The sequence below is a fragment of the Miniopterus natalensis genome, chromosome 15 (assembly GCF_054644295.1).
Source record: "Miniopterus natalensis isolate mMinNat1 chromosome 15, mMinNat1.hap1, whole genome shotgun sequence".
NCBI lineage: Eukaryota > Metazoa > Chordata > Mammalia > Chiroptera > Miniopteridae > Miniopterus > Miniopterus natalensis.
Genome location: NC_142095.1, coordinates 51,945,209 through 51,970,809, shown reverse-complemented (window position 1 = coordinate 51,970,809; position 25,601 = coordinate 51,945,209). Strand labels below are relative to the sequence as shown.

General features: G+C 46.8%; 1 protein-coding gene across 3 annotated transcripts; it reads left to right on the top strand.

The window, feature by feature from the left end:
• Positions 1–3,637: 3,637 nt before the first annotated feature.
• PROK2 (prokineticin 2) lies at positions 3,638–25,179 on the top strand. 3 transcript variants are annotated; one of them, XM_087825130.1, is made up of 4 exons: positions 3,638–3,727; positions 6,891–7,016; positions 22,120–22,182; positions 23,707–25,179. In XM_087825130.1, exons 1-4 carry the CDS (start codon positions 3,638–3,640, stop codon positions 23,809–23,811), a joined length of 384 nt encoding a protein of 127 aa, XP_087681256.1. In that variant the 3' UTR covers positions 23,812–25,179. The 3 variants fall into 3 exon arrangements, with proteins under 3 accessions (XP_087681256.1, XP_087681258.1, XP_087681257.1); XM_087825132.1 differs by lacking the exon at positions 22,120–22,182; XM_087825131.1 differs by lacking the exon at positions 22,120–22,182 and having other exon boundaries at positions 6,891–7,020.
• The last annotated feature ends 422 nt before the right edge of the window (positions 25,180–25,601 follow it).

Below are 25,601 nucleotides of genomic sequence, written 5' to 3'. Positions count from 1 at the left end.
CTACATTTCTGGTTCTCCTCAGAAATCAGAGTGTACTGTAGACTTGCCTTGTGCATCCCCTTGCAGACTAGTCATGTGACTTGCTTGGCCACCAAAACCTGACAGAAGTGATGGGCATCAATTCCAGGAAGAGGCGTTTGGAGGCTCCACCCACCTGTGCTGGCACCCTGTGGCTGCCACAAGAAATTACCACAACAGGGTGGCTTAGAACAACAGGCACATATTCCCCCACGGCTCTCGAGGCTAGAAGTCCACGAGGCTGTGCTCTTTCTGAAGGCTCTAGGGGAGGGTCCTTCCTTCCCTCTTTCGACTCTGGTGTTGCCAGCGATCCTTGGCATTCCTCGGCTTGTAGACGCATCACTCCAATCTCCGCCGCCATCCGCACATGGTGCTCTTCTGTGTATGTGTCTCCTTTGTGTCTCTGTGTCCAAATCTCCCTCTCCTTTCTTTTACGATGCCAGTCATTAGGTTGAAGGTCCACCCTAATCCAGTATGACCTCACCTTAAATCGATTACATCTTCAAAGACCCTACTTCCAAATAAGGTCACATTCACAGGTACAGTACTTGGGGTTGGGACTTGAAAATAGCTTTTTGGGGGGATACAATTTAACCCACTATAAACCCTACACTGGCAATCACGAAGCGCATGTTGAGATGGATCCCTCACCAGCCTGGGTCCCAGAGGGTCTTATTGTAGGGGCAACAAGACAGGTTTGTGTCCTCCAGTTCACCTCACTTCAGCCACATGTCCACTGAGTAGAATGGCAGGCTAATCACCGGCATGAGGTAAAGGATCTTTGCCCCCAGCTTTTTGATCTACGTTTAATCCATTCATGTAAATTAAATGTGTATCTACACTGTCTGTCATTTGCTTGTGACCTGTCTCTGGACTGTCCTCCAAAGGACATATTCCTGCTGATGGTCAATCTTTTGCTGAGAGGCCTGCTAACATGCCTATCCTTGTGCTATGTGCCAAGAAGGATGTGTGGGAAGCTAGACACAGGATCCTAAGGAGCACATAATCTAATCCGGAGGGAAAGGCAAAAATAACTTTATCAGTGTTGGCAGAAATTGCAGAGGACACCAAACAGGACTTGATAAGAGGTCACTCTAACAGGGCTCCCAGTCTGCCCTAGGACCACTTCACAGGTATCACCCTCTCTAACTCCATGGAGGTTGTAACCCATGAGGTTAGCATTTTATATCCATGTTATGGGTGAGGAAATAGAGGCTTAGAAAGGTTAAGTAACTTGTTCAATGGTCACTCAGGATTCCAGTCCAGCTCATGAGATTCACAAATGCCAGACCCCATGGACTTTCCTGTACCGCCCCTTTCATTCAGCCAAGCTTCACGGCTGCTACAAATGTCTGCACTCTACACTACACAGAACTGGGCGCCCCTCACACGCCACCTCTGGGCTGGGCTAATGGCATCGCCGTGTCAACAGGCCGCAGTAAGAAATGGAGCAGGACCCGCAGAACTCTGCAAGTTCTGTTTCAGTGCTGGTGGTTGGCCTTCCTGCCTCACTCATTCTTATGAACTAACCCAGATTCAGCCTTTCATCTCCCCTTTATAAAATGGAACCAACTTTCAGGCTTCAACTTCCTAACTTGGCCGTGGATGCAAAGATTTGTTATATCAGGGGCCTCATTTCTCCTCCAGAGCATTAAACCAATTAAAAGAAACAGCATGATCAAAGGAAACATGAAACCAAACCAACCCTGTTTTTAAGTGTTTCCAACCTTGTTTCAAAACAGCCTTATGAGGATTGTTTTCCAAACAGCATGTAGGAAGCCATCCACTTTTGAAGTCTGATTTTCCTTGTAAGACGTATGTACCCTGTCCCCTACGTGTGGGGAAGCGGGGACTGCCCAGGCTGGCATTCAATACTAGCAAGTAGGAAATGGAGCATTTTTTAAAATGTAGGAATGTTGACTGGTTTTTACATTTACCCAGCAGCAGTCCCGTGCTAGCGTTGGCATGGAGACTGGAAAAGGAAACTTTCCACCAATCTGCCACTTGCTACTGTTTCCACTTATTACTGAGTCCAATTTTAACAATTTTTTTAAAGTTTGATTCTTTTGTTTGTTTGAGAACATTATGAAACATGAAAAAGGGGGAAAGGGTTTTTAGAATCAGTCAAAGATTTGGTTTTCCAAATATTCAGCTGTTTGAAACGTTCGGATACTTGCCCGCTTTCTTTTTTTCTTTCTTTCCACATTTAGTCTGAATGCTTTGGCACGAGGGAGCCCCACAGTCTGACAGTAACTTTGTCTCCGTTCTCCTCACTGTATTTATTAGAGCCTGAAAGACGCATCTGCTTTTCAAAAGGCTGTGGCCCTTAAGGGACCCGGGAAAGCCTGCGATTCCGAAGATTTAGGGAGAGCCGTGCTTCCCAAAATTGTGGCGCAAGCAAGTTTGGTGTGGTCACATCTAAGCAGTCTCCTGATCACATTTGTTGAAGAGAAACAGGCTGGAGCTCTCGGCGCTGGGCTCGGCTCTGAGATGGAGGGCAAACCTGCCCCTCCTCCTGTCGGGGTGCCTGGGGCGCAGGGGCCCCGGGGAGGACCGCGCGGCGCCGCGGCGTCTCTAAGGCCCGAGGGCGGCGTCCTGGGCGGGCGAGGAGCGGCCGGAGCCGCGCTGGGCCTCGGGGGCGGGCGCTCGAACCCCGCGCGCTCGCTTCCCTCCGCGGCGTCCAGGGAGCTCGGCCAGGCGCCCGCGCGACCTGGAGAGGGGGCAGGGCTCGTGCGAAAAATCCGAGGGGGGGAGGGAGACGGAGAGACATACACAGAGGCAGAGAGAGACTAACAGAGAGACAGAGACAGAGACAGAGAGACAGAGAGACAGAGACAGAGAGAGACAGAGAGAGAGACAGAGAGACAGACAGAGACAGAGAGACAGAGAGAGATGGGGGGGGTCGGAGCAGATGTGAGCATAAAGGGAAAGCATTTGAACTGACAGCAATGCACGGGGGTCCCGGGGCTGAAGGGCAGCCCCGCACGTCCTCGGGCTGCGGCTGGGGCGGCGGCCCTCCTTTTGTTCTTGCCGCGTCTTCCGCGGCTCCCGCCTCTGCTCGGCGCCGGCCTTCTCCGTGGCGGGGCCGGGGGCACAGCGCGGGGGGCACCTGGCCCACGGCGGCCGGCGCAGACCCGCGGGGCGAACGGCCGCGCCCAGAGGCCCGGCTCCCCCGCGCGGGCGCCCCCCCGCGTGCCCGCCGCGCCCGGCAGGTAGTGGGCGCTCCGTAAACATCTGCGGAACGCACGAGCTGCAGGCGGCCGGCCCCGAGCACGTGTCGCTTCGGAAACGAGGACAGCAGCGAGCGAGTCTCAGCCCACGACTGCGGCCCCGCGCGTGCGAAAGGCGCGGCGGCGAGTCTCGCGCGGAGACGGCGGCGGGCGCGGGCTCCTCCCGCTGCCCGCGGGGCGCCCGAGGCGGGGCGCGGGGCGCCGGCACGTGTCGCCCGGGGCGCCGGCCGGTGGGCTCGCGTGCGCGGGGGGCGGGGTGTGCCGGGCAGCGCCACGGGCTGAGTCACGGCCGCGCCGCCTTATAACCGCCCGGAGGCTCGCGGCCGCCGCCCGCCGCCCGCAGCTCCGCGCCCCCAACCGCCCCAACGGGCGCCAGTGCCGAAGGCGCCATGGGGACCCCGCGCTGCGCCCGGCTGCTGCTCCTGCTGCTGCTGCCGCCGCTGCTCTCGCCTCCCGCAGGCGCCGCCGTCATCACCGGGGTAAGAGCCCGCGCACCTGTCCGCCGCGGCGCGCCCGCGGGCCCGGGGCCGGGAGGGAGCCGGAGGGCGGGGCCGCGGGGTCCCCGCGCCCGGACTCTCGGTGGCCCGGGGCGCCCTTAGACCCCGCCGCCGAAGGAGGAGGAGGGGACCGAGGAGCCGCTCTCACCGCCGCTGTCGCCGCCTTCCCCCCGCGCCTTCCCCGCAGCCCCCTCCTGGGCTTGGCCAGTGTCCTGTGCAACTGAGAGACGATCCTCAAAGTCTCCTCAAGCCCCGCTCAGGACGTTCCAGCCGGAACCCTAGGCGCGCGGGCCCCGGAAACGCAGGGGCGCCCCGGGTCTCGACCCTGGCCCGCGGTGCGGACCCGCCGCCGGGCCTCGCGGAATCGCCTTGGAGTGACTGGGCTGCAGGCGGCGGGTGCGCCGTGAGCAGCCGCAGGGGCGCTCCCTCCAGGCTCCCAGGGCTTGTTCTGGTTGCTGTTGTTGTTGAGCGTCCCGGGGTCTCCCGTGAGTTTCCAGTCCTGACAAAGCGCCCCGCGCTCCGGCAGCTGCGGGGGCGGCCGCGTGAATGCCTCGGCCCGGAGACCGCGTCTTCCCGGGGCGTCGCGGCGCCGCTCCTCGCCGGCTCCCCGCAGTTCTCGGGGTGCATCCGAGGGATGCGTCCACGCGCCGAGTTCGGTGTCGTCTGCGTTACAGCAGCAGTGCCTGGTGGCTCAGCTGCTTTCCTCCTTTCTCCAAGCCCGAAATCATGTTACACCTCCATTAAATTCATCCACATTCCGAGTGCACATCACGGGATTTAAATACAACTTCGGCGGCTGCAGCGACGGGGCACAGGGAACGCAGCGACGCTTACACTTAGGGGGTTTCAGTCTTGCGAAAAGGAAGCCCTGTGCTCTCCGTGTTCACGAGCAGGCTTGGAGCCACCGAAGCCTGGTACCACAGTGTCTGGTTCTATCCAGCAGGTACTTAATTGTAAGAGTTGTGATTTTATTAGATTAGCTTAGAGATTTCTTACAAAATGTATTTGAATAGCTTTGTCAGTAGCCAGCTAGTGTGGGTGAAAAAAAGTTTTTACAGGTCTTTCTAATCCATGAGAATGGAAACATGGTTTCCCCTCTTCTCCTGCTGGCTCATTTAAAATTTCTCCTAATCCTCTGAGCCCAAAATTCTTTTGTAATTTAAGTATCTTTTTGTTCCATTCACAGGACAACACAGTTGGAATAGATCAGCGGTGGGTTAAGGATGAAGGGCGTTAGGAAACTGCGGTTTAATTAGAAGTATATAAACCTATGCAATTCTTTGTAAATATTTCCAAGAACTGAAGCTTCTTGTTACAAAATGAAATTTTTATCACATTGGATGTTTATCTACAGAGAGATTTAGACGAGGCTTGTTATATAGTTGTGTGTGCTGTGTGCTGTTGTCATTGAACTGTTACAAAAAGAGAATTCTCTTAAAGTCTTTCTACAGCTGCAGGGCGATAAAGAAATGTAGTTATGTCTCAATGACAGGAACCATCTGGAGTGAAACGAAACACTAACTTATCTAGATATATTTCTACAGGACATTAAACATCCAAGTGATTGATTGAATTCTAAAAGATTTTTGGCTGGATTTTGATTGGCTTATAAAAAGAATTGGTGGGGCTTCAGAATTCAGGGTCTTGAAATAAAATATGGCCTGAAACCTCCACCTTTAAATATTTACTGTTTTGGGTAATATATGTAGTCATTTTAAAAATGATTTATATGTTCACATCAATTTTTGAAAACCATATTGGAAAAGATCATGTGCTGAACATCTCATTTATGGAATGGAATGGCCACATGGGCATGATATCTGGCATTCAGATAAAAGACGGAAAGTGGAAATGTTTACATGTCCTGTAAATGTCCAAACACTCCAAGGTGGAGATTGTAGTTTTCGTCCAGATACTTGTTTTAAATAGGCTGACAAAAAAATTTTAGTGGGGGAAATAAATCAGGCCTAAAGCAAGATCACTTTTAATGAAAAGTAATGAGTAAGGGGGTGCCCATATATTTACATTTTAAGAAGTTATGGCAGTCCCCAAAACTAAGAATTTTGAAGGAATGCTTTAGTTGTTTCCAATAAATGTACATTTAATCTTGTGCCTAAATTATAAGCTTTTTAGTTTCTTACATATTTTATAGTGCAGGATGTTTTACCTTATTGTTAGCAAAATAGATTATTGCACACCATCCAGAGAAAACACCCTGCCTCCTGTGATTCCAAGAGAGAGCGAGAGTTCTCAGGTCTGCTTTCGAGCACAGAAGTTTAGACTTCATTGTTCGTTTATATTTATTACAGTATGACAATTCCTTCATAGTTGATTCTTTATTATATGCATTCACAATTTTTACATTGGGAACAGGTGCCTTGAGTAATCACTGTTGACAACTGCAGTGCCTTCTCTGACAGCTTAGAGAGGACAGTTCCCTGGTTTTGTAACGTACACATGAGCATAGCCTAAGCCAGCTATTTTCTTTTTGCAGGTTACTCCCTGGAAAAAGGAGAAACACAGGGAAAGTCTTGGTCTGTCCACTCTCAACATATGAGATTTCTTTCTTTAAAGAGGAAATAGTGAAAATCAAGTCAGTGGTGTGAGAAACATTAAGTCTCATGAACCAAAACACAAATATTTGAAAAGGAAAATGAGCACTCCTGAAATTTATGTTGGTGCCTTGATGGACCTGAGTGAGTCGTGCTGGACTCAGAGACCGTCTAAATCCCGTTTGTAAAACTGGGCCCAATGTTTTCTGCAGTTAACTGTCATGAAATCTTGTGATTTGACTTGTGTAGTTCCTAGTGGCCGTGTGTGGTATACGATTAATACAGACTCATTTTTTCAAGTTCAAAGCAAATTCAGTAAAACACTAGAAAGAGAGCTCATTTTTAAAAATGTTGTGTTTAAGATTTAATGTGCGAGCCATTTTTTAGGCGATTTTTTAAAAACTAGGAAGATCTTTTCTGCTTAGATTTTATGGTAAATATGCACAAGCAAATGAAGATCACAGCTTTTTATGTACGTGATTATTTGTGTTGTAGCAGTTGGACATTGAAAGTGCTTTTTATTGCTAGTTTTAGATTTCTTTACCGAGTCCTTGACGCCATCTATATTTATCTGTTTGCTTCTTTCATTTCAGGCTTGTGACAAGGACCCCCAGTGCGGGAGAGGCATGTGCTGTGCTGTGAGCATCTGGGTGAAGAGCATAAGGATCTGCACACCTATGGGCAAAATAGGAGACAGCTGCCATCCGCTGACCCGGAAAGTTAGTATGTGCATCTCTGTTCACGTGGTTCCCTCGTGTGTGGTGCCCAGCTTTGAGCAAGGTCTGTGTGACGTGAAGCCCAGGGTATGTGCTTGACGCTGGAAGTTAGAGAAGCCAGTGGAAAAGCGCCTGCTCTTCCCTCTCCCCTGCATTGGAAAGATTGTGTCCCCTAACTTCTTACCCTAGTGATCAGTTTCCTGTCGTTGTTCTCGTGACATTAGAGACATTTCATAAATGCAATTTCAAACACATGAATTAGCTTAAAAATCATGTAGGGGAAAAAATATGTATGTTATACTATTGTGTGCTGCTTTGCAGAAATCAGAGTGTAGACGTTCTTGAAAAGATTTTTAATATCAGACCTACTGCTAAGGCAGAGTAAATTGTGTTTTGTGCTGGGGGCACGTGCCATGCTGTTAGGAGCTGCATTAAGAGTGTAAGAATTTGTACACCTGCGAGCACAGTGGAAGACACTGCCATCCGCTGTTTGGTTTCATTTTTCAGAAAATCATCGATAATACAACTAGTCTTGTATCTTAATTAAGATACTAAAGTAATTGACTCTATCCACAGGATAGATTGTTCACAGCCCTAGAGGTTCATGATAGTTAATTTTCCAATGTATCTTATCTACATATCTTATCTTCATATCAGAGTGGCCTAAGCCACACTTTTGAAGAGCTATTGGCAATAATTGGTAGGACCACAGGATGGCAGGATTGATAGGGCTCTAGAGGTCCTGCTGCAGATTCTGGGGCCTGCAGGGGACCAGCAGGTTTACATCCATTCTGGAAGGGGTAGGTGGTAGGCGGGAGGGAGCAGAGAAGTGTGGGGAGAGTCCTTGCCCTTCAGATTCAGAACTTTTGAAACACAATATGATCTCTGCAAAATCCTCCAGGGATGCAGTGCCTTGCTCTCCTAGTCCCATGTCCTCATTTTACCCAGCAGTAAAGTGAAGGATGTGCCCGGGCCAGGTGGCTTGTGGAGGCAGAACTCAGTCTCTAATGTTCTCTCTACACGTTATCAAAGCAAACTGAATTCCACCTCTACTTTTTATCACATGTGCATAGAGTTTAAAACTTAGTAGAATCAAACAACTTCCCTGTGCTCCACAGTGGCAGGTGACAGTTACTACTGTGACTTCTTCGGAATAAACGTAATGAAATAAACTGGGTCAGGTTGAGCTCTGTGTGAGTTGTGTGCATAGGGACTCTGGGTGTTTGGACATAACTGAAGGCCGAGTGTGGCTTTCCTGTGGTTTCCTTGAGAAACACTTCCTGTTACGTTTAGACCATTCCTCCCGTGGGTTCTGTCACTCGAGACTGTGCTTTCATTTTTAAACACGGTACGCACCTTTCAGTCTTGGCATTTTAGACCAGGAAAGGTCGTATAGCGTCAGTCGTCTGTCTTGGTTCCAAACCCGCTTGCAGGTGCCGCTGGCCCTGCCCCGCCTTCAGCACTGATCTCAGTGTGGTCGTGTTCCTTACTGAGTGTCGGTCATCATTTGTACGTTTGCACCTTTGTCGCTGAAAAGCTTGCTCTTAACTCAGCCTCTCCTTTAAGACCTGTGTTGCTCTTGAAGTGTGAGCATCACCTCACAACCCTGGGTGAGGACTGCAGCGCCTGTGCTAACACGTGAGGAGTGACAGGGCCTGGGGAGCCGTTTTTGTATTAGCAGTAACAGTTGCCACGTGCTGCATGTTGCCATGTGCTACGTGTCCCATACTAGATGTCATGTGTGAGTTTCTTAGTAAAGGCTCACAGAAGCCTGTGAAGTAGGGTTGCTTTTGTCATGGTCTCCACACACCAGCATTCAGACAGCGAGGGCTTCGGCAACTGCCTGACGTCACAAGGTCAGGTCAGAGGGCAGGCGCCTGACTTCACTTCTGGTCTATGGTCTTAACCACTAGACTCTTCTTTCTCCATGAAAGCTGTTGTGTCTGTTGAACATTTTTTAGTCCAATTGACCAGAACTGGTGTGTGTGGGCGAGAGGTTCACTGGGATGAGGGCTAGCAGGTCAGAGTGGGAATTTGTCTCATCCTGTAGTTCCAGTGAGTTTCCAAATCTGAAATGTTTTTATTTATTTTTCTTTTTCTCCCATCATCATTTACCTCCCATGCCCCCTACCCACAATCACCCCACTGTTGTCTGTGTCCATGGCTTCTTTCTCTTTTTTTGCTCAATCCCTCCACCCTGCCCAGCACCCCCCAGCTGCCTGCCTGCTCTCTATCTATGAGTCTGTCTCTGTTTTGCTTGTGAGTTTAATTTATTCATTAGATTCCACATAGGAGTGAAATCATATGGTACTTGTCTTTCTCTGACTCACTTATTTCACTTAGCGTAATGCTCCCCAGGTCCATCCATATAGTCACAAAGAGTAACACTTTCCTTTTTAAGGCCGAGTAGTATTCCATTTTGTAAAAGTACCACAGCTGTTTTATCCACTCATCTACTGATGCGCACTTCAGCTGCTTCCAAATATTGGCTATTGTAAATAATGCTGCAGTGAACATAGGGGTGCATATATTCTTTCAAATTAATGTTTTGGGATCCTTCAGATATATTCCCAGAAGTGGAATTGCTGGGTCATAAGGCAGCTCTACCTTAATTTCTTGAGGAACCTCCATACTGTTTTCCACAGTGGCTGCCCCAGTCTGCATTCCCACCAGCAGTGCCCTAGGGCTCCCCTTTCTCCACACCCTCGCCAGCACCTGTTGTTTGTTGATTTATTGATGGAGCCATTCTGACAGGTGTGAGGTGAGACCTCATTCTGGTTTTAATTTACATCCCTCTCATGACTAATGACATAGAGCAACTTTTCATATGTCCCTTGGCCATCTGTATATCCTGTTTGGAGAAGGGACTATTCAGGTCCTTTGCCCGTTTTTTAATTGGATTATTTGTGGGGGGTTTTTGGTGTTAAGTTTTATAAGTTCTTTATAAATTTTGGACATTTAACCCCTTATGAGATATATCATTGGCAATTATGTTCTCCCATTAAGTGGGTTGTGTTTTCATTTTGCTGATGGTTTCCTTTGCTGTGCAAAACTTTGTAGTTTTATTTAGTCCCATTTGTTTATTTTTTTCTTTTTTTCCCTTGCCCGAGGAAATATATCAGAAAAAATATTGCTATGAGAAATATCCGAGATTTTACTATGTTTTGTTCTAGGATTTTTATGGTTTCAAGTCTAACATTTAAGTCTTATTTTTAATATGTTTTGTTTTTTCTATTGATTTCAGAGAGAGGAACATCAATGATGAAAAAGTCATTGGTTGGCTGCCTCCTGCAAGCCCCTTACTGGGAACTGAGCCCAAAACCCAGGCATGTGTCCTAACTGGTAATTGAACCATGACCTCCTGGTTCATGGGTCAATGCTCAACCACTGAGCTATGTTGGCCGGGCTCACATTTAAGTCTTTAATGTGTTTTTAGTTTATTCTTGTGTGTGGAGTAAGGAGGTGGTCTAGTTTTACTTTCTTTGCACGCATCTGTTCAACTTTCCCAACACCATTTATTGAATAGACTGTCTTTAGCCCATTGTATGTTTTTTCCTCCTCTGTCAAATATTAATTAACTATAAAGGTGTGGGTTTATTTCTGGGCTCTCTATTCTGTTCTATTGATCTATATGTCTTTTTATGCCAGTACCATGCTGTTTTAATCACTATGGCCTTGTAGTTTGATATCAAGTAGTGTAGTTCCTCCAATTTTGTTATTTCTCAAGATTGCTGTTGCTATTTGGGGTCTTTGTTTTCATATCAAATTTTGGAATATTTGTTCCAGCTCTGCAAAATGCACCATTGGTATCTTGGTAGGAATTGCGTTGAATCTGTAAATTGCTTTGGGTAGTATGGATACTTTAATGACATTAATTCTTCCTGTCCATGAACATGGTATATGCTTCCACTTAGTTGTATCTTCTTCAGTTTTTTTCTTCATTGTCTTACAATTTTCTGAGCACAGGTGTTTTACATCCTTGAATAAATTTATTCCTAGGCATTTTATTCTTTTTAAAGCAGTTGTGAATGGGATTTTTTTTTAGTTTTCCTTTCTGATAGTTTAATATTGCTGTATAAAAATGCAACGAGTTTCTCGGTATTTATTTTGTATTCTGCTACTTTACTGAATTCATTTATTAGTTTTAGTAAATTTTTGGTGGAACCCTTAGGGTTCTCTATATACAGTATCATGTTATCTGCAGATAATAACAGTTTTACTTCCTCTTTTCCTATTTGGATGCCTCTTATTTCTTCTTCCTGTCTGATTGCTGTGGCTAGGACTTCAGTACTATGTTGAATAAGAGAGGTGAAAGCAACATCCCTATCTTGTTCCTGGTCTTAAAGGGAACACTTCTAGTTTTTGCCCATTCAGTATGTTGTTGGCTGTGGGTTTTTCATATATGGCCTTTATTACATTAAGGTGTGTTTCCTCTCTTCTCACTTTGTGAAAGTTTTTATCATAAATGGGTGCTGGGTTTTATCAAATGCTTTTTCTTCATCTATCGATATGATTGTGTATTTTTTTTTATTCTTATTGTTAATCCTCACCTGAGGATATTCTTTCCATTGCTTTTCAGAGAGAGTGGAAAGGAGAGAGAGAAAATCATCGATGTGAGAGAGACACATTGACTGGTTGCCTCCCACACATGCCCCAACTGAGACTGGGGATTGAACCTATAACCAAGGTATGTGCCCTTGACCTGAATCGAACTCAAGACCATTCAGTCCATGGGCTGACGCTCTAACCACTGAGCAAAACTGGCCAGGGCAATATGATCATGTGGTTTTTATCCTTCATTTTCTGTATGTGGTGTATCACATTTATTGAATTGTGGATATTGTACCAACCCTGCTCCCCCAGATTAAATTCCACTTGATCATGGTATATGAACTTTTTGATGTGCTGGATTAGGCCTGATAATATTTTGTTGAGGATTTTAGCATCTATGTTTATCAGGGATATTATCGTATACTTTTCTTTCTTTTTCATATCTTTATCCAGTTTTGAAATTAGGATATGCTGGCCTCATAAAATGAGCTTGGGAGTCTTCACTCCTCTTGAATTTTTTGGAATAGTTTGAGAAGCATAGATGTTAGTTCTTTGAATGTTCAGTAAAATTCACTTGTAAAGCCATCCGGTCCAGAATTTTGCTTATTGGGAGTGTTTTTTTTTAATTATCATTACTGCTTCAATTTCACTAGTTGTAACCTGTCTATTCTGATTCTGTGAGTCTTCCTGATTTCGTTTTGGAAGATTGTATGTTTCTAGGAATTTATCCATTTCTTCCAGATTGTCCAACTTGTTGGCATATAGTTGTTTGTAATATTTCCTTACAATCCCCTATATTTCATTGGTGTCAGTGGTTATTTCTCCTCTTTTATTTCTGATTTTATTTATTTGGGTCTTCTTTCTTTTTTTCTTGATGAATCTAGTTAAAGGTTTGTCCATCTTGTTTATCTTTTCAGAGAACTAGCTCTTGGTTTCATTGGTCTTTTGTATTGTTTTTTTTTGTTGTTGTTGTTGTTTTGTCTCTATTTCATTTATTTCTGCTCTGATCTTTATTATTTCCTTCCTTCTACTCTGGGCTCTTTTTGTTGTTCATTTTCAAGTTCCTTTAAGTGTAAAGTTAGATTGTTTATTTGAGCCTTTTCTTGTTTCTTGAGATAGGCCTGTAATGCTATAAATTTTCTTCTTTAGACTGTTTTCCCTGTCTCCCACTGATTTTTGGTTCTTGTGTTCTCATTTTCATTTGTTTCAAGGTATATTTTGGTTTCTTCTTTGATTTCATTGTTAACCCATTCATTGTTTAGTAACATGTTATTTTACCTCCATGCCTTTGTGTGTTTTTCAGTTTTCTTGTGATTGATTTCAAGTTTCACAGCTTTATGCTCAGAGAAGATGCTTGATATGATTTCATTCTTCTTAAATTTATTGAGACTTTTTTTGTGTCCTAATATGTGGTCTATCCTAGAAAAATGTTTCATGTGCACTTGAAAGGAATGTATATTCTACTGCTTTGTGGTGAAATGCTCTGAAGATATCAGTTAAATCCATTTGATCTAGTGTGTCATTCAAAGCCACCACCTCCATGTTGGTTTTCTGTCTGAAAGATCTATCCATTGATGTCAGTGTGTTATTAAATTCCCATAATATAATTGTATTACTGTCAATCTCTCCCTTTATGTCCATCAAGATTTGCTTTACATAATTAGCTGCTCTTATGTTGGGTGCATAAATGTTTACAAGGGTTATATCATCTTGTTCGATTGCTCTCTTTATCATTACATGTGTCCTTTTTGTCTTTTACTATAGCATTGTCTGTGTGTATATATATGTGTGTATATATGTCTTTATTGATTTCAGAGAGAGGAAGGGAGAGGGAGAGAGAGATATAGAAACATCAGTGATGAGAGAGCCATTGATTGGCTGCCTCCTGCATGCCCCCTACTGGGGTTCCAGCCTGCAACTCCAGCATGTGCCCTGACCAGGAATCAAACCAAGATCTCCTGGATCATAGGTTGATTCTTAATAGCTGAGCCCGGCTGGCAGGCTTTAGCATTGGTTTTAAAGTCTATTTTTTCTGGTATGAGTATTGCAACCCCAGCCTTTCCTCCCTTGTTCCATTTGCATGAAATGCCTTTTTTCATCCCTGTACTTTTAGTTCGTGTGTATCTTTTGTTCAGAGGTGGGTCTTTTGAAGGCAGCATATACGTGGGTCTTGCTTTCTTATCCATTCAGCTATCTAATGTCTTTTGATTGGAGTACTTAAGCCATTTACATTTAAAGTGATTATTGATAGGTACATATTTATTGCCATTTTATTTTTTTTAACTGTGTTGTCCCTCCCCCTCCCCTTCCTCCTCCTCCTTCTCCTCCTCCTTTTTTTCTTCTTCCCCTTTCTTCTCCTCTTCATCATCTTCCTTATCTTTTTCTTTGTCTCTGTTTTCATCTTTGTCTTAAAGCAGGTTCTTTAACATTTCATGTAATACTGGTCTCGTGGTAACAAACTGCTTTAGCTTTTTCTTGTTTGGGAAGCTCTTTATTTCTCCTTCAATTTTAAATGATGGCCTTGCTGGCTAAAGCAGTCTAGGCTGTAGGTCTCTGCTTTTCATCACTTCGAATATTATAAGCCTATCCCTTCTGGCTTGAAATGTTTCTGTTGAGAAATCAGCTGACAGTCTTATGGGAGCTTCCTTGCAGGTAGCTGACTGCCTTTCTCTTGCAGCTTTTAAGATTCTCTCTTTCTTTGACTTTTGCCATTTTAATTATAATGTGTCTTGGTGTGGGCCTCTTTGGGTCCATCTTGTTTGGGACTCTCTGTGCTTTGTGTACTTGTATGTCTTTTTCCCTTCACCAGGTTAGGTAAATTTTCTTTTATTATTTCTTCAAATAGGTTCTCATTCCCTTGCTTTACCTCTTCTCTTTCTGGTACCCCATATGATGTGGATATTGTTATGCTTCATTTGTCCCTTATACTATCCTTTTTTTTTAATTCTTTTTCTTTTTTTTTTTGCTGCTTTAATTGGGTGTTTTTTTCTACCTTGTTTTCCAAATTGCTTATTTGATCCTCATCAAGCATTCTGTGTATTCTTTTTTTTTTAAATTCTCACCCAAGGATATTTTTTCCATTGCTTTTCAGAGAGAGTGGAAGGGACAGGGTGGAGAGATGGAGGGAGGGAGGGAGGGAGGGAGGGAGGGAGGGAGGGAGGGAGGGAGGGAGGGAGGGAGGGAGGGAGGGAGGGGGGAAGCATTGATGTGAGAGACACATTGATTGGTTACCTCCTGCACCCACCCCAGCTGGGGCCAGGATTGTCTGCAACTGAGGTGTGTGCCCTTGACTGGAATAAAATCTGAGACCCTTCAGTCCATGGGTCAATGCTCTAATGACTGAGCCAAACTGGCTAGGGCATCTTGCAGTGTATTTTTTTTTTTTAAATATATCTTTATTGATTTCAGAGAGAGGAAAGAAGAGGGAGAGAGATAGAAACATTAATGATGAGAGAGTCATTGATTGAGCCCACAACCTGGGCATGTGCCCTGACCAGGAACAGAACCCTGATCGCCTGGATCCTAGGTGGACGCTCAACCGCTGAGCCATGCGTGGCCGGGCTTGCAGTGTATTCTTTATTTCAGATATGGCATTCTTCTTCTCTGACTCATCCTTTTTTATGGTTCTATGTCTTTTTTCATGCTGTCGAGCATCCTTATAATCATCACTCTGAATTCTATATCTGATAAATTGCTTACCTTGTTTCCTTTAGCTCTTCTTCTGAAGACTTCTCTTATTCTTTCATTTGGGGCCTGTTTCTTTTTCTACCCATTTTGGCTGCTTTTTTGTGTTTGTTTTTATGTATTAGGTAGATCTGCTGTGACTCTCAGCTTTGGCTGGGTGGCCTTATGTAGGAGGTGACCTGTGGGACCCAGTGGCACAGTCTCCCTGATCACCTGAGCTGGATGTTCTGCGAATGTCCCTTGTGCACATTATGTGGGCCTTCCTGTTGTAATGGAGTCTTGATTGCTGTTGGACAGTCAGTGCATGGGATCAGCCTTCTGGCTGTCTGACAGTGAGGCTCAGCTCCCAACACAGCATGCAAACTGCTAGGTACTGATCACACAAAGCAGAATTCACCTCAGCAGGGTTTGGTGCCTGTCAAGATCTCTGCCTGTGGATATGCTGCTTGTGAAGCTTATTGGTTCCTGCTCTGTTGTTGTCTGAAGCTGGCCACTGGGTATATTGGGTCTGGTCCGCTTTGGAGGGACTCTGGTGCAGGTCAGTGTCAGACACTGTCTGTGACTGGCCCTGGGTAACTTGTTTGAAGCTATCAGCAATCCACAGCTTATGACTCCCTCTGCTAGGCCTGAGTGCATGCAGAAAGGACCAAGCTGTGCACCAAGGTCTGCTTTTACTAGCACCAGGCCCAGGGGCAGGTCAGCAAAACTCTCAAGGCCCCCAGAGATCCTCCTCTGCCTGCATGCTGTCTTTTAGGCTCAGGTGCTTAAAGAGCCTCGAGCTCTACTCCTCAGCAGGCATAAGCTCCACAGGATGGGGAGAGAGGGTTTCCAGTGTGTGGGGCTATTGCTTCCCTAGGCTGCATGGAGAGGAATTCTGTCTGAGAAAGATGGCTTCTGAAGTGTGGGGAAATGACTCAGCACACAGGCATCCTGGCAGCTGACCTCTCAGCTCTCTCCAAGAGCCACCAACCCCAGACTCTCTTCACACAGTTCTAGTCCACTCTGCCCTTCCTCTGCTGGAACCCAGGGTGAATGGCTGAGAACGAAATTTTGTGTGTTGGCCCTTCAAGGAAGTGCTTGCATTTCTAGCCGTCTTTCCCTGGCAGACAGAAACCCCACTGCTTTTCACAACCAGATGTTATGTGGGCAACTTTCTTGGTTCTGGTGCTCAGGACTGGGGAGCCTGGCTTTGGGTTTAGACCCCACACTTCTCAGGAGGAACCCCCCACAGCTGAGATATCCCTCCAGAACTTCGGCTGCTACCGTGAGTGACTGGCAGCACTCTCACACCTCTCCGCCAGTCTCTATGTGGCCTCCCCTGTAAGTCCTTGGTTATAAGGCTTCTCTCCAGCTAGTCTTCAGTTGGCTATTCCAGATTATTTTTCTATACTTTAGTTGTAATTCCAGTTTGGCCTTGGAAAGAGGTAAGTATAGCTTCCACCTAATATGCCACCATCTTGGATCTCTCAAATCTGAGATATTTTAAAGAGAACCAAATTGCTCAGCTGGGCATGGCTCAGCTGTTGAACACAGGCCTATGATCCAGGAGGTCACGGTTCAATTCCTGGTCAGGGCACATGCCCAGGTTTTGGGCTCGATCCGAAGCAGGGAGCATGCAGTAGGCGGCCAATCAATGACTCTCTCATCATTGATGTTTCTAGTTCTCTCTCCCTCTCCCTTCCTCTCTCTGAAATCAATAAAAACATATAAAAATTTTTAAAAAGTAAAGAGAACCAAGTTGTTTTCCTGGTTGCTATAAACCTTGTAGTTCAGGTTTTGAAACGTGCCCGGTCAATTCTGAAAGTAAACGAAACCATTCTCCTATAAACCTAGGTATAGCTCTATGCTTTTTTTTTTTTTTATCACAGTTTAAATAATGAGGCCTCTAACAGATTATGGCTTCCATAATAGAATTAAGTGACAAAGAATTGAAGTATTAAAAAAATAAGATTTTATGTCAGATCTGAACTTTCACTCTATTCAGATGCCCTCTTGAAATGTGTTTCTAGAACTCAGTGTTACAATTTTTCATGTAGGTTATATTTCTGTCTTGAAAATACATTTTCATAGGTCATTTCAATGACCTATTTTTGTCTCACAGTTGTTACTTCTGGATGAAATTAACCTATCCTGGTAAAAATCAAGTTTCTTCCAGAACATCTCTTGACTATATTTTATTCAAAACAACTCTAGCGTTGGTGGTGTAGTGGTGAGCATAGCTGCCTTCCAAAACAACTCTAGAAAAAAAATTATATCCTGGTGAAACTCTACTCTGAAGTTTAATGTCTCATTAGTAGATGGTAAAGAATGGATATAATGTATAGAAAATTCTATTTTAATGTGATGTGCTCATTATGTTTCCCGTCCCACCCCAATCCCCTGCTTATTTTAAAGAAAAAAATGGATTAACTGATTGTGATTACAGGAGTTGGTGTTCTAAAACACAAGGCTATGAATAGGTGAAGACTATACCTGTTTAAAGTTAAAACTTTCTATTTTGGTTTGACTTAGTCATTAGCCACAAATGTCTGTTTATTTTGATAAAGTGAACAATAGTTGATGAATGAAATTGAGAACCATAGGTAGGAAGTGACAGAAGTGATAGCCACTGAGTCCAGTTTACTATTTTATTTCACTTGCATCAGTTAAGTTGTAGAGTTTGCAGTCACTGACTACTAGGCTATACTTTTATAATTACGTGGTTTTCAACTTTACATTTGATAATTCAAAAATAGAGTAAAATATAAGTCCATCTAAGGAGAACATGATTTCTAACCACATTTTTAGGCAAAGAATAGTTTTTGCATGGCTTCCTTTTTAACAATAAACTTTTAAACAATTAAGGATAAGTTACTGAATCCATGTCTATAGGGATGACGTTGCTGTTTTTAAAGGATCCCTACTTTCAAGGTTACTAACACCTATACTTTCCAGAGTTTACAAAGACCAGCCAATTCCATCCCATTCTGCTTACCTGTTGGCTTTAGAAGTTTATAATTATGTGATTAATACTTTTAATTTTGATTGCTTATTATTTTATGAATTTTTTCAATTTAACTGCATTTCCTCTAAAAAAAAAATTAATCTTTTATTTTGCTCCACTTTTTATGTCAACATTTTTAGCACCAGTTTTACTTTTTTTAGCTGCATTTTAAAATGACAAATAATAATTCTTTTTTGAAGAAAAAAATTTCAAATTAAAATGTGGGTCTTTTGTTTATGTAAAAAGAAAATGGAAGATTTAAAAAATTATTGACTTTCTGTTATAGACTGAACCTGTGACAAAACATTGTAAACATAGTTGTAATTTTAAGGTAGAGTATAAAATTTTTGAAAATACCAACAAAAATATAACTTACATCACACAGAGTGTAGTGAAAGATGCGTAGTGGAAGAAGCATGATGTGTTAATTGCCTCATCCTTCATATCATGGATGTCAAGAAACCCTGTCTACTTTTGACCTCTTGGGGGCAGGATCGTAGCTGTGGTTACAGATTCATTGGCCATTGGCAGAGAGATGCTGAAGAAATAAGTATGTTTTAGTCTAATATAGCTTCTCAACCTGGACACTGCTAACATCTGGGTCAGATAACTGTTGTAGGGCTGTCCTGTGCATTGTGGGGTGTTTAACAGCATCCCTTGCCTCTGTCTGCTATCTGATTGTGACAACCAAAATGTCTTCAGGCTGTGACAAATGTCCACTGGCAGGTTTGGGGGCATTTGGAGGGTGGGGCTGTGTTCTGGAATCACCCTGATTGTGCACCGCTGGCCTCATCCTATGCTGATCTCTAGCCCACAGGACACAGTAGAGCAGATGCAGCACTTCCATCTCATTGGGAGCTTCAGCAGCTACCCAAGCACACAGCTTGGCCTCTCACCCATATGGGGTGCTTGTAGCTAACAAAGATGAGGGTCAAAGTATGTGGGGGGATCCCCTTGATTCACAGAAGCTACCCCCATTCTTTTGCAAATCTGTAATGACTCCCTAGTCCCAGAGGCCCAAGGCCTGCATTCCACACAGCCCAAATTCCACACAGCCAGTGAGGCCAACCCACCACTCCCGTTTTCCCTCAGTCCTTTCAAGGACACGGAGCAGTGGAAGGCCAAGGTCAGTGTCAGGATGGCCTCCAGCATCCAAGGCTCATGTTAACCCTCTGCTCACAAGAGGAAGATAGGAATGATTGCATTATTTAGTGTTATATGAATGTATATGTATTTCAAAAAAATTTGAAGAAACAATTTAAAACCTTACCAAACTAAGATACATAGTGATCTTCATAATTATTAAAACCAGAAACTGTGGGAGTTTGGGACTTTCAGTCTTTATTTTATGCACTATTCTACCATCTGATTTTTTTTAAAATATATTTTTATTGATTTCAGAGAGAGGAAGGGAGAGGGAGAGAGTGATAGAAACATCAGTGATGAGAGAGTCATTGATTGGCTGCCTCCTGCACAACCTACTGGGAATCGAGCCCGAAACCCGGGCATGTGCCCTGACTGGGAATGGAACCATGACGCCCTGGTTCATAGGTCAACGCTCAACAACTGAGCCATGCCGGCTGGGCTACCACTTGATTTTTTAAAGAACTATGTACCTTTATTGAAGAAAGTTGTAACAAAACTGGTTTTATTACAAATAAAATGACAATAGGATCAGTTTTTTTAATGTCACATGACTAGGCTTTTCTTCCTGTATCCCATTATGTTTTCTGTTTTGAGAGGAATCACGAAAAACTACCTTTGTTTTGTATCAGTGCTATTTCCTCCTTTAAAACGTGCTGCAAATGGATAAGGCCCCTGCTTTCTCTAACGTGTTGGGTGTCCTGCCTTGGTATCTCCCAGACTGTGCTATTTGGAGTTCTAGGCCATTGGAAACATTGGGTTGAGCATATAGTTGATTCTAAAGTAAACTATCAAGTTTGGACTGAATGATTAGCTCCTTGACTATACTTGTACACCTGAATATACATCTTCTGTAAGCACTTGCTCATACATTAGTGACTGTCAGACACCTATTAGGTTTGTCACTCAGTGTATTTAGATATAGAAGTGAATGGGCCAGTCAAGAAATTGGCAAGGCTCTCTGAGCATGTCATATCAGAAATTATGGTCTTCGTCATCGGAGCTCTCATATGGTAGGGACAGGTTAAGAAAGGCTTGGGGAAGGAAGGGAGAAACAGACTGGATCTTGAAAAGGGGAACTGGGTTTGATTAAACTAAAAAAAGGGCATCCAGTGATAGAGGGACCTAATGATTATGTTGAACTTGGCTGGGGCAGATCCAAGTTGAGGTTTACACAGTCTTGGTGCTCTCAATAAGAAAAAGAATAATAGAGATATTTTTAAAGTGTCACAAAAACATAGGCCCTTGTGCATACATTGCCAGGGCCCTTTCTGCGCAAACAAGGGCATCAGCTGCTTTTGTTTTGCTGAAAATCCACCTCCATGTTTGGTGGAGGGGATCAGGCGGCCTGTCTGTACCAGGAGTTGGTATGCGGGGTGAAGAAAGGTCACAGGGCCTGAGGTAGTTTTCCCTTGGCCTCTGGGGAGATCACAGACTATAATGGGGGCAGGGGTGTGGCAGGGAGATAGGCATTCCACAAATATCTTCTGGAGTGTTTCCATGGCCCAGACTCGGGGCTGTGCTCATAAATAAAGCAGACCGGTCCCTTCTTCAGAGAGCATGGAGCCCAGACATGGTGCTGTTTGAGGAGAGAGCAAAATTTGGGAGAAAGTGGGGACCGGGTTTGACTATGATACTTTCCCTTTCTAGCTGGGTGTGACCTCAGTCAGGGACACTACTTCACCTCAAGAGGAAGCCACTTAGCTCATGTCAAAATGAGGACTGGCACATGGGCCCGATGTGACATTCATACACGATGCCATACAAGGCCTGGCCCATGGCAGGCTGCCACTGTTTTCTTTCTTTTCCATCTGTGTTTAGCACTGACAGCCTATGCGACAAGCCAAAGAGTGACCACAGTGTCATAATTTGCAGGACCATAAGCAGGGTGAGGGCAGTTATTAGTAGCTGAAAATATCTTACCGGCTCATCTGTCTTTCATAATTAAAATGTAAGTTCCAGGATGAACAGGCCCTTCCTTGTTTCCTTTATTGCTGTATCTGCAACACCTACAATAGTGCCTGATATGTTGGTGACACTTAGTAAATGTCTGTTGAATGAATGAATAAAAGAAACATGCTTGGTATTTTTATAGTTTCAGTTCAGTTATTTCAGGCTCCTTTTCCTTGCAGATTGCTGCCTGTGCTAGTTTTTCTCCATCTCAGCTATATTGACATTTTGGGCCACATAATTCTTTTTAAAAAAAATATATATCTTTATTGAGTTCAGAGAGAGGAGGGGAGAGGGGGAGAGAGAGAGAAACATCAATGATGAGAGTCACTGATGGGCTGCCTCCTGCGCGCCCCCACTGGGCATGGAGCCCGCAGCCGGGGCACGTGCCCTGCCCGGGAATCGGACCGAGCGCCCGGATCCCAGGCGGACGCTCGCCGCCGCCGGGCCCCCGCGCTGCGCCGCCCTGCGCGCTGCAGGCTGTCCGGCAGCGTTCTCGGCTCCACCGCCGAAGTCGTCGCGCTGCCCCCCGGGCTGTGCCGTGTCCTCCGGGGGGGCTCACCCCACATGCAGAAGCGCTGGCGCGGCCCCCGCGGGCCGGCGGGAGCGAGCGGCGCGTCCCCGCCGGGCTCAAGGTCGCCCCGCAGTGACAGAACCATTCGGCGCCGCGCGGGGTCCTCGGCCCCGGGGTCGCGCCGCCCGGGGGCCCGGGGCTGGGCGGCCTGGCCGCCGGCACGCGGCCGCCTCCTCCCGCCCCTGTAAACACTGTTCCCCATCGTCTCCCTGCCCTTCCAGAGCCATTTTGGAAATGGAAGGCAGGAAAGGAGGAAGAGGACGCGGAGGAAGAGGAAGCAGGAGGTAAGACGCCGCCGCCAGGCCCGCCCGGCCCCGCCCCGCCCCGCCCGAGGCGGCTGGAATGGTTCTGCCACTGGCCGCAGGCGGCCCTCGGGGCGCGGGGTGGCGGGGGGCGCGCCGGGGTGTCTCGGGTCCCCGAGGACAGGCCGCGGGGCGGGGGGGACGCAGCGAGGCCGCGGGGGGGCGGGGGGGCGCAGCGAGGCCGCGGGGGGGCGCAGCGAGGCGGCGGGGGGGGGGGCGCAGCGAGGCGGCGGGGGGCGGGGGGGGGCGCAGCGAGGCCGCGGGGGGCGGGGGGGACGCAGCGAGGCCGCGGGGGGGCGGGGGGGCGCAGCGAGGCGGCGGGGGGGCGGGGGGGCGCAGCGGGGGGGCGGGGGGGCGCAGCGAGGCCGCGGGGGGGCGGGGGGGCGCAGCGAGGCCGCGGGGGGCGGGGGGGGACGCAGCGAGGCCGCGGGGGGGCGGGGGCGGCGCAGCGAGGCCGCGGGGGGGGCGGGGGGGCGCAGCGAGGCCGCGGGGGGGCGGGGGGGCGCAGCGAGGCGGCGGGGGGGCGGGGGGGCGCAGCGAGGCCGCGGGGGGGGGCGGGGGGGGCGGGGGGGGGCGGGGGGGGGACGCAGCGAGGCCGCGGGGGGCGGGGGGCGCGCTCCCCGCCCCGCGCGAGGCCAGCCCAGCCTGCGGCCGCCCCGCCCCGCCCCGCGCCCTCGCCCCGCCCCAGCCTCGGTGACCCGCGCTCCTCCCGGGCTGGTGCCGCCCCCCGAGCGGGCGCCGGCGGGAGGCGCCCTTCCCGGAGGGGCCGGCCCTGGGCCTCGAGCGGCGTCGGGTTTGGAGTGCGCCCGCCGGGCCTGGCACGGGAGCGCCACGCCAGCCGCTGGCCCGCCCGGCGGGCGGCACGGGCGGGGCGCCTGCAGCCTCAGATGACCGGCTCGGGGCGGGCGGGCCTCCCCGCCGGCTTTCCGGGTGGGTTCGGTCGGTCCCGTTTCAGTGAGCAGGGTCGCCTCCTTCCCCAACGCCTCTCGTGCCTCCCCCGCCCCCGCCCCCGGGTTTTGATTTCTCTGACCTCTGTGTGCATGTGGGCGAAGCTCTGGTTTGCTCCCTGTCGATGAATTTGTTAGCTGACGATGTAGACGTGGTCATGCTCATAGCGTGGCGCTCTCCGTGGGAGCTTCAGTAGCAGGACCGTGTAGGAAGAATTAAAATGAGAAACAGCGAAAGGCAGTATAGCGTGGTGGCTAAAAGCCTAGTCTCTGGTCTGACTGCCGGCCAAGCTTCAGGCTCTGGATGTGTGACCTCGGGCAAGTGCCGACCCGCTCTGGGCCTCAGTCTGTCGTCCGAGTGGGCGCAGCGAAGGCGGCGCACCTCCAGCGGGCTCCCGGGCGGCGCGGCCGCGGGCGCGCGGAGCGTGTTGCCCGACGAACCGCTAACGCAGCGAACGCGGTTACTGGGGTTTCTCAGGAATAGCTGGGTGGGGTTTTTGATTTATTTTGTTTGTTTGTTATGTTTCTGCTCTGACTCAAGTTTTCTTTTTTATTTTAGGTTCCATTTTTTGGGCGGAGAATGCATCACACGTGCCCATGTATGCCGGGCTTAGCCTGTTTACGGGCTTCATTCAACCGCTTTGTTTGTTTAGCCCGAAAGTAATCACTTTAGAGTAGAAACTTTGGATGTGAACGGCCACAGGGTGGCTGTAAGGTCTGTTTCCTTGTGATTGTTCCAAACTATAGCAGATAGTGTGCCAGAAAGAAGAGCTGCGGCTCCCTCCACGTGCCAAGTAACATTTCTAGCGCTGATTTTTAAGTGACCTCTTTTTACTGAAATAATTTTGGTTTGGGGTAGAAATGTGACGTTCAAGGCATTATGGAACTGGCTCTAATTTCCTGTTTGTGTTACGATTTGGTTTGGCTTTTTTTCTTAATGCCAATAACTCACCCATTTTCACAAAAATGAGGACAGTAAGAATTTGATATTTTGTTACGGAAACTTTTTTTCTTCAACCCTCCTCCTCCCACCCCTGCCCCACCACCCACAGGCACCTTGTTCACCCTCCGGTCTCTAGTCTCTCATCCCTCAAAGAATTTTAAGGACCTCACTTTATTCTTTGTCATTTACCTCCCTGTCCCTCTGGCATTTTAAAATATGTGTGTATGGGGGGAAGGGGTGTCCCTATCCTCTAGCTCGCAGGCAGAGTCACTGATGAAAGTCAAGCTCTTTGATACCTAAACAGGGAAGAGCTACAGTTGAACCAGACGCTCCAGGCTCCCCCACGAGGAGAGGAGGCTGGGCGCCGCTAAACTCCCCTGAACCTGCTGCGTGGCTGTGTGAGGACCGAAGGAATGCAACGCCACGTTAATTTAGTCCAGATTTATAGGCTTGAGGTTTTTGAAAAGACTTTCCAGTGCAGCAGTGATTTTCAGCTGGTGTGCCACAAGAATTTTTAAGACCTGCAGTACCTGACTGTTTAGTCAGGGGCACTGACCTCTTTTCCCTTAGATTGTCAAGTAAAAAAATGACAACAGCCAACATACGAAAGCCTCAGGTGTGAAGGAATCAAATGCATCTTATTTTTTTTTTTGTCAGATGGGCAAAAAATACATTTTTTTGGTGTGCTGCAGAATTTTAGTAATTAGTTTAATATGAAAATCGCTGCAATACAGTATTACATTTATTTCTTTTTTTATGAAGTTAATTTTAGAGAATCTCGTAGAGATGTTACTAAAAATGTCACTTGAAGAGGAAGTATTGATTTTATTCTGGCATAAAACTAGTTACCATTTTTAAATCAGTATTAAGTTGTAATCTAAACTTCATTTGTAATCAAAAGGTCTGTTGTAATGGGTTGTCTGACATCCTGCCATTTGTACCTGTATCAATATTGCTGTGTAAAAATTCTGTATCAGAATGACAGTACTGTATATCATTTGATTTACTTTAATATTATATCCTTATTTTTGTCACAGCTGTCTTCAGTTTTTATTAAAAGCAGGTTTTTATATAGCCCACATCCTAAAATTGGTAAAGACTCTTCAGTTGGTAAAATAGCATGAATAGTATGTGAGTTTTCATTTTACACACAGGAAAGTTCTGTTTGCATGGATATTGAGGCAGCACAAAAAATCTGTGAATCAGTGAGGTTCTGGAGCATGAAGGAGAATAACTGCAGTGGGGAATGGACTCGGGATTCCGCCCGCTGGGTCAGCAGATAGTGGTGGCGTGGCCATCAGGCGCTCAGGCGGGAGCTGGGAGCCGGCCCCGGAGAGGCCGCGCAGCCTGGCCTTGAACCCGCCGGTACCCTCCAGGGATTCAAGGTCACAGATAAACCACTTATAAGATGTGTTTCGCTTACTGATCCTCACCATTCCAACCTACTAACCGCTTCAAAGAAATGTCCCTCTTGTAGTCATGGACAGCCAGGGCCCATCGCCGCTCGTTGC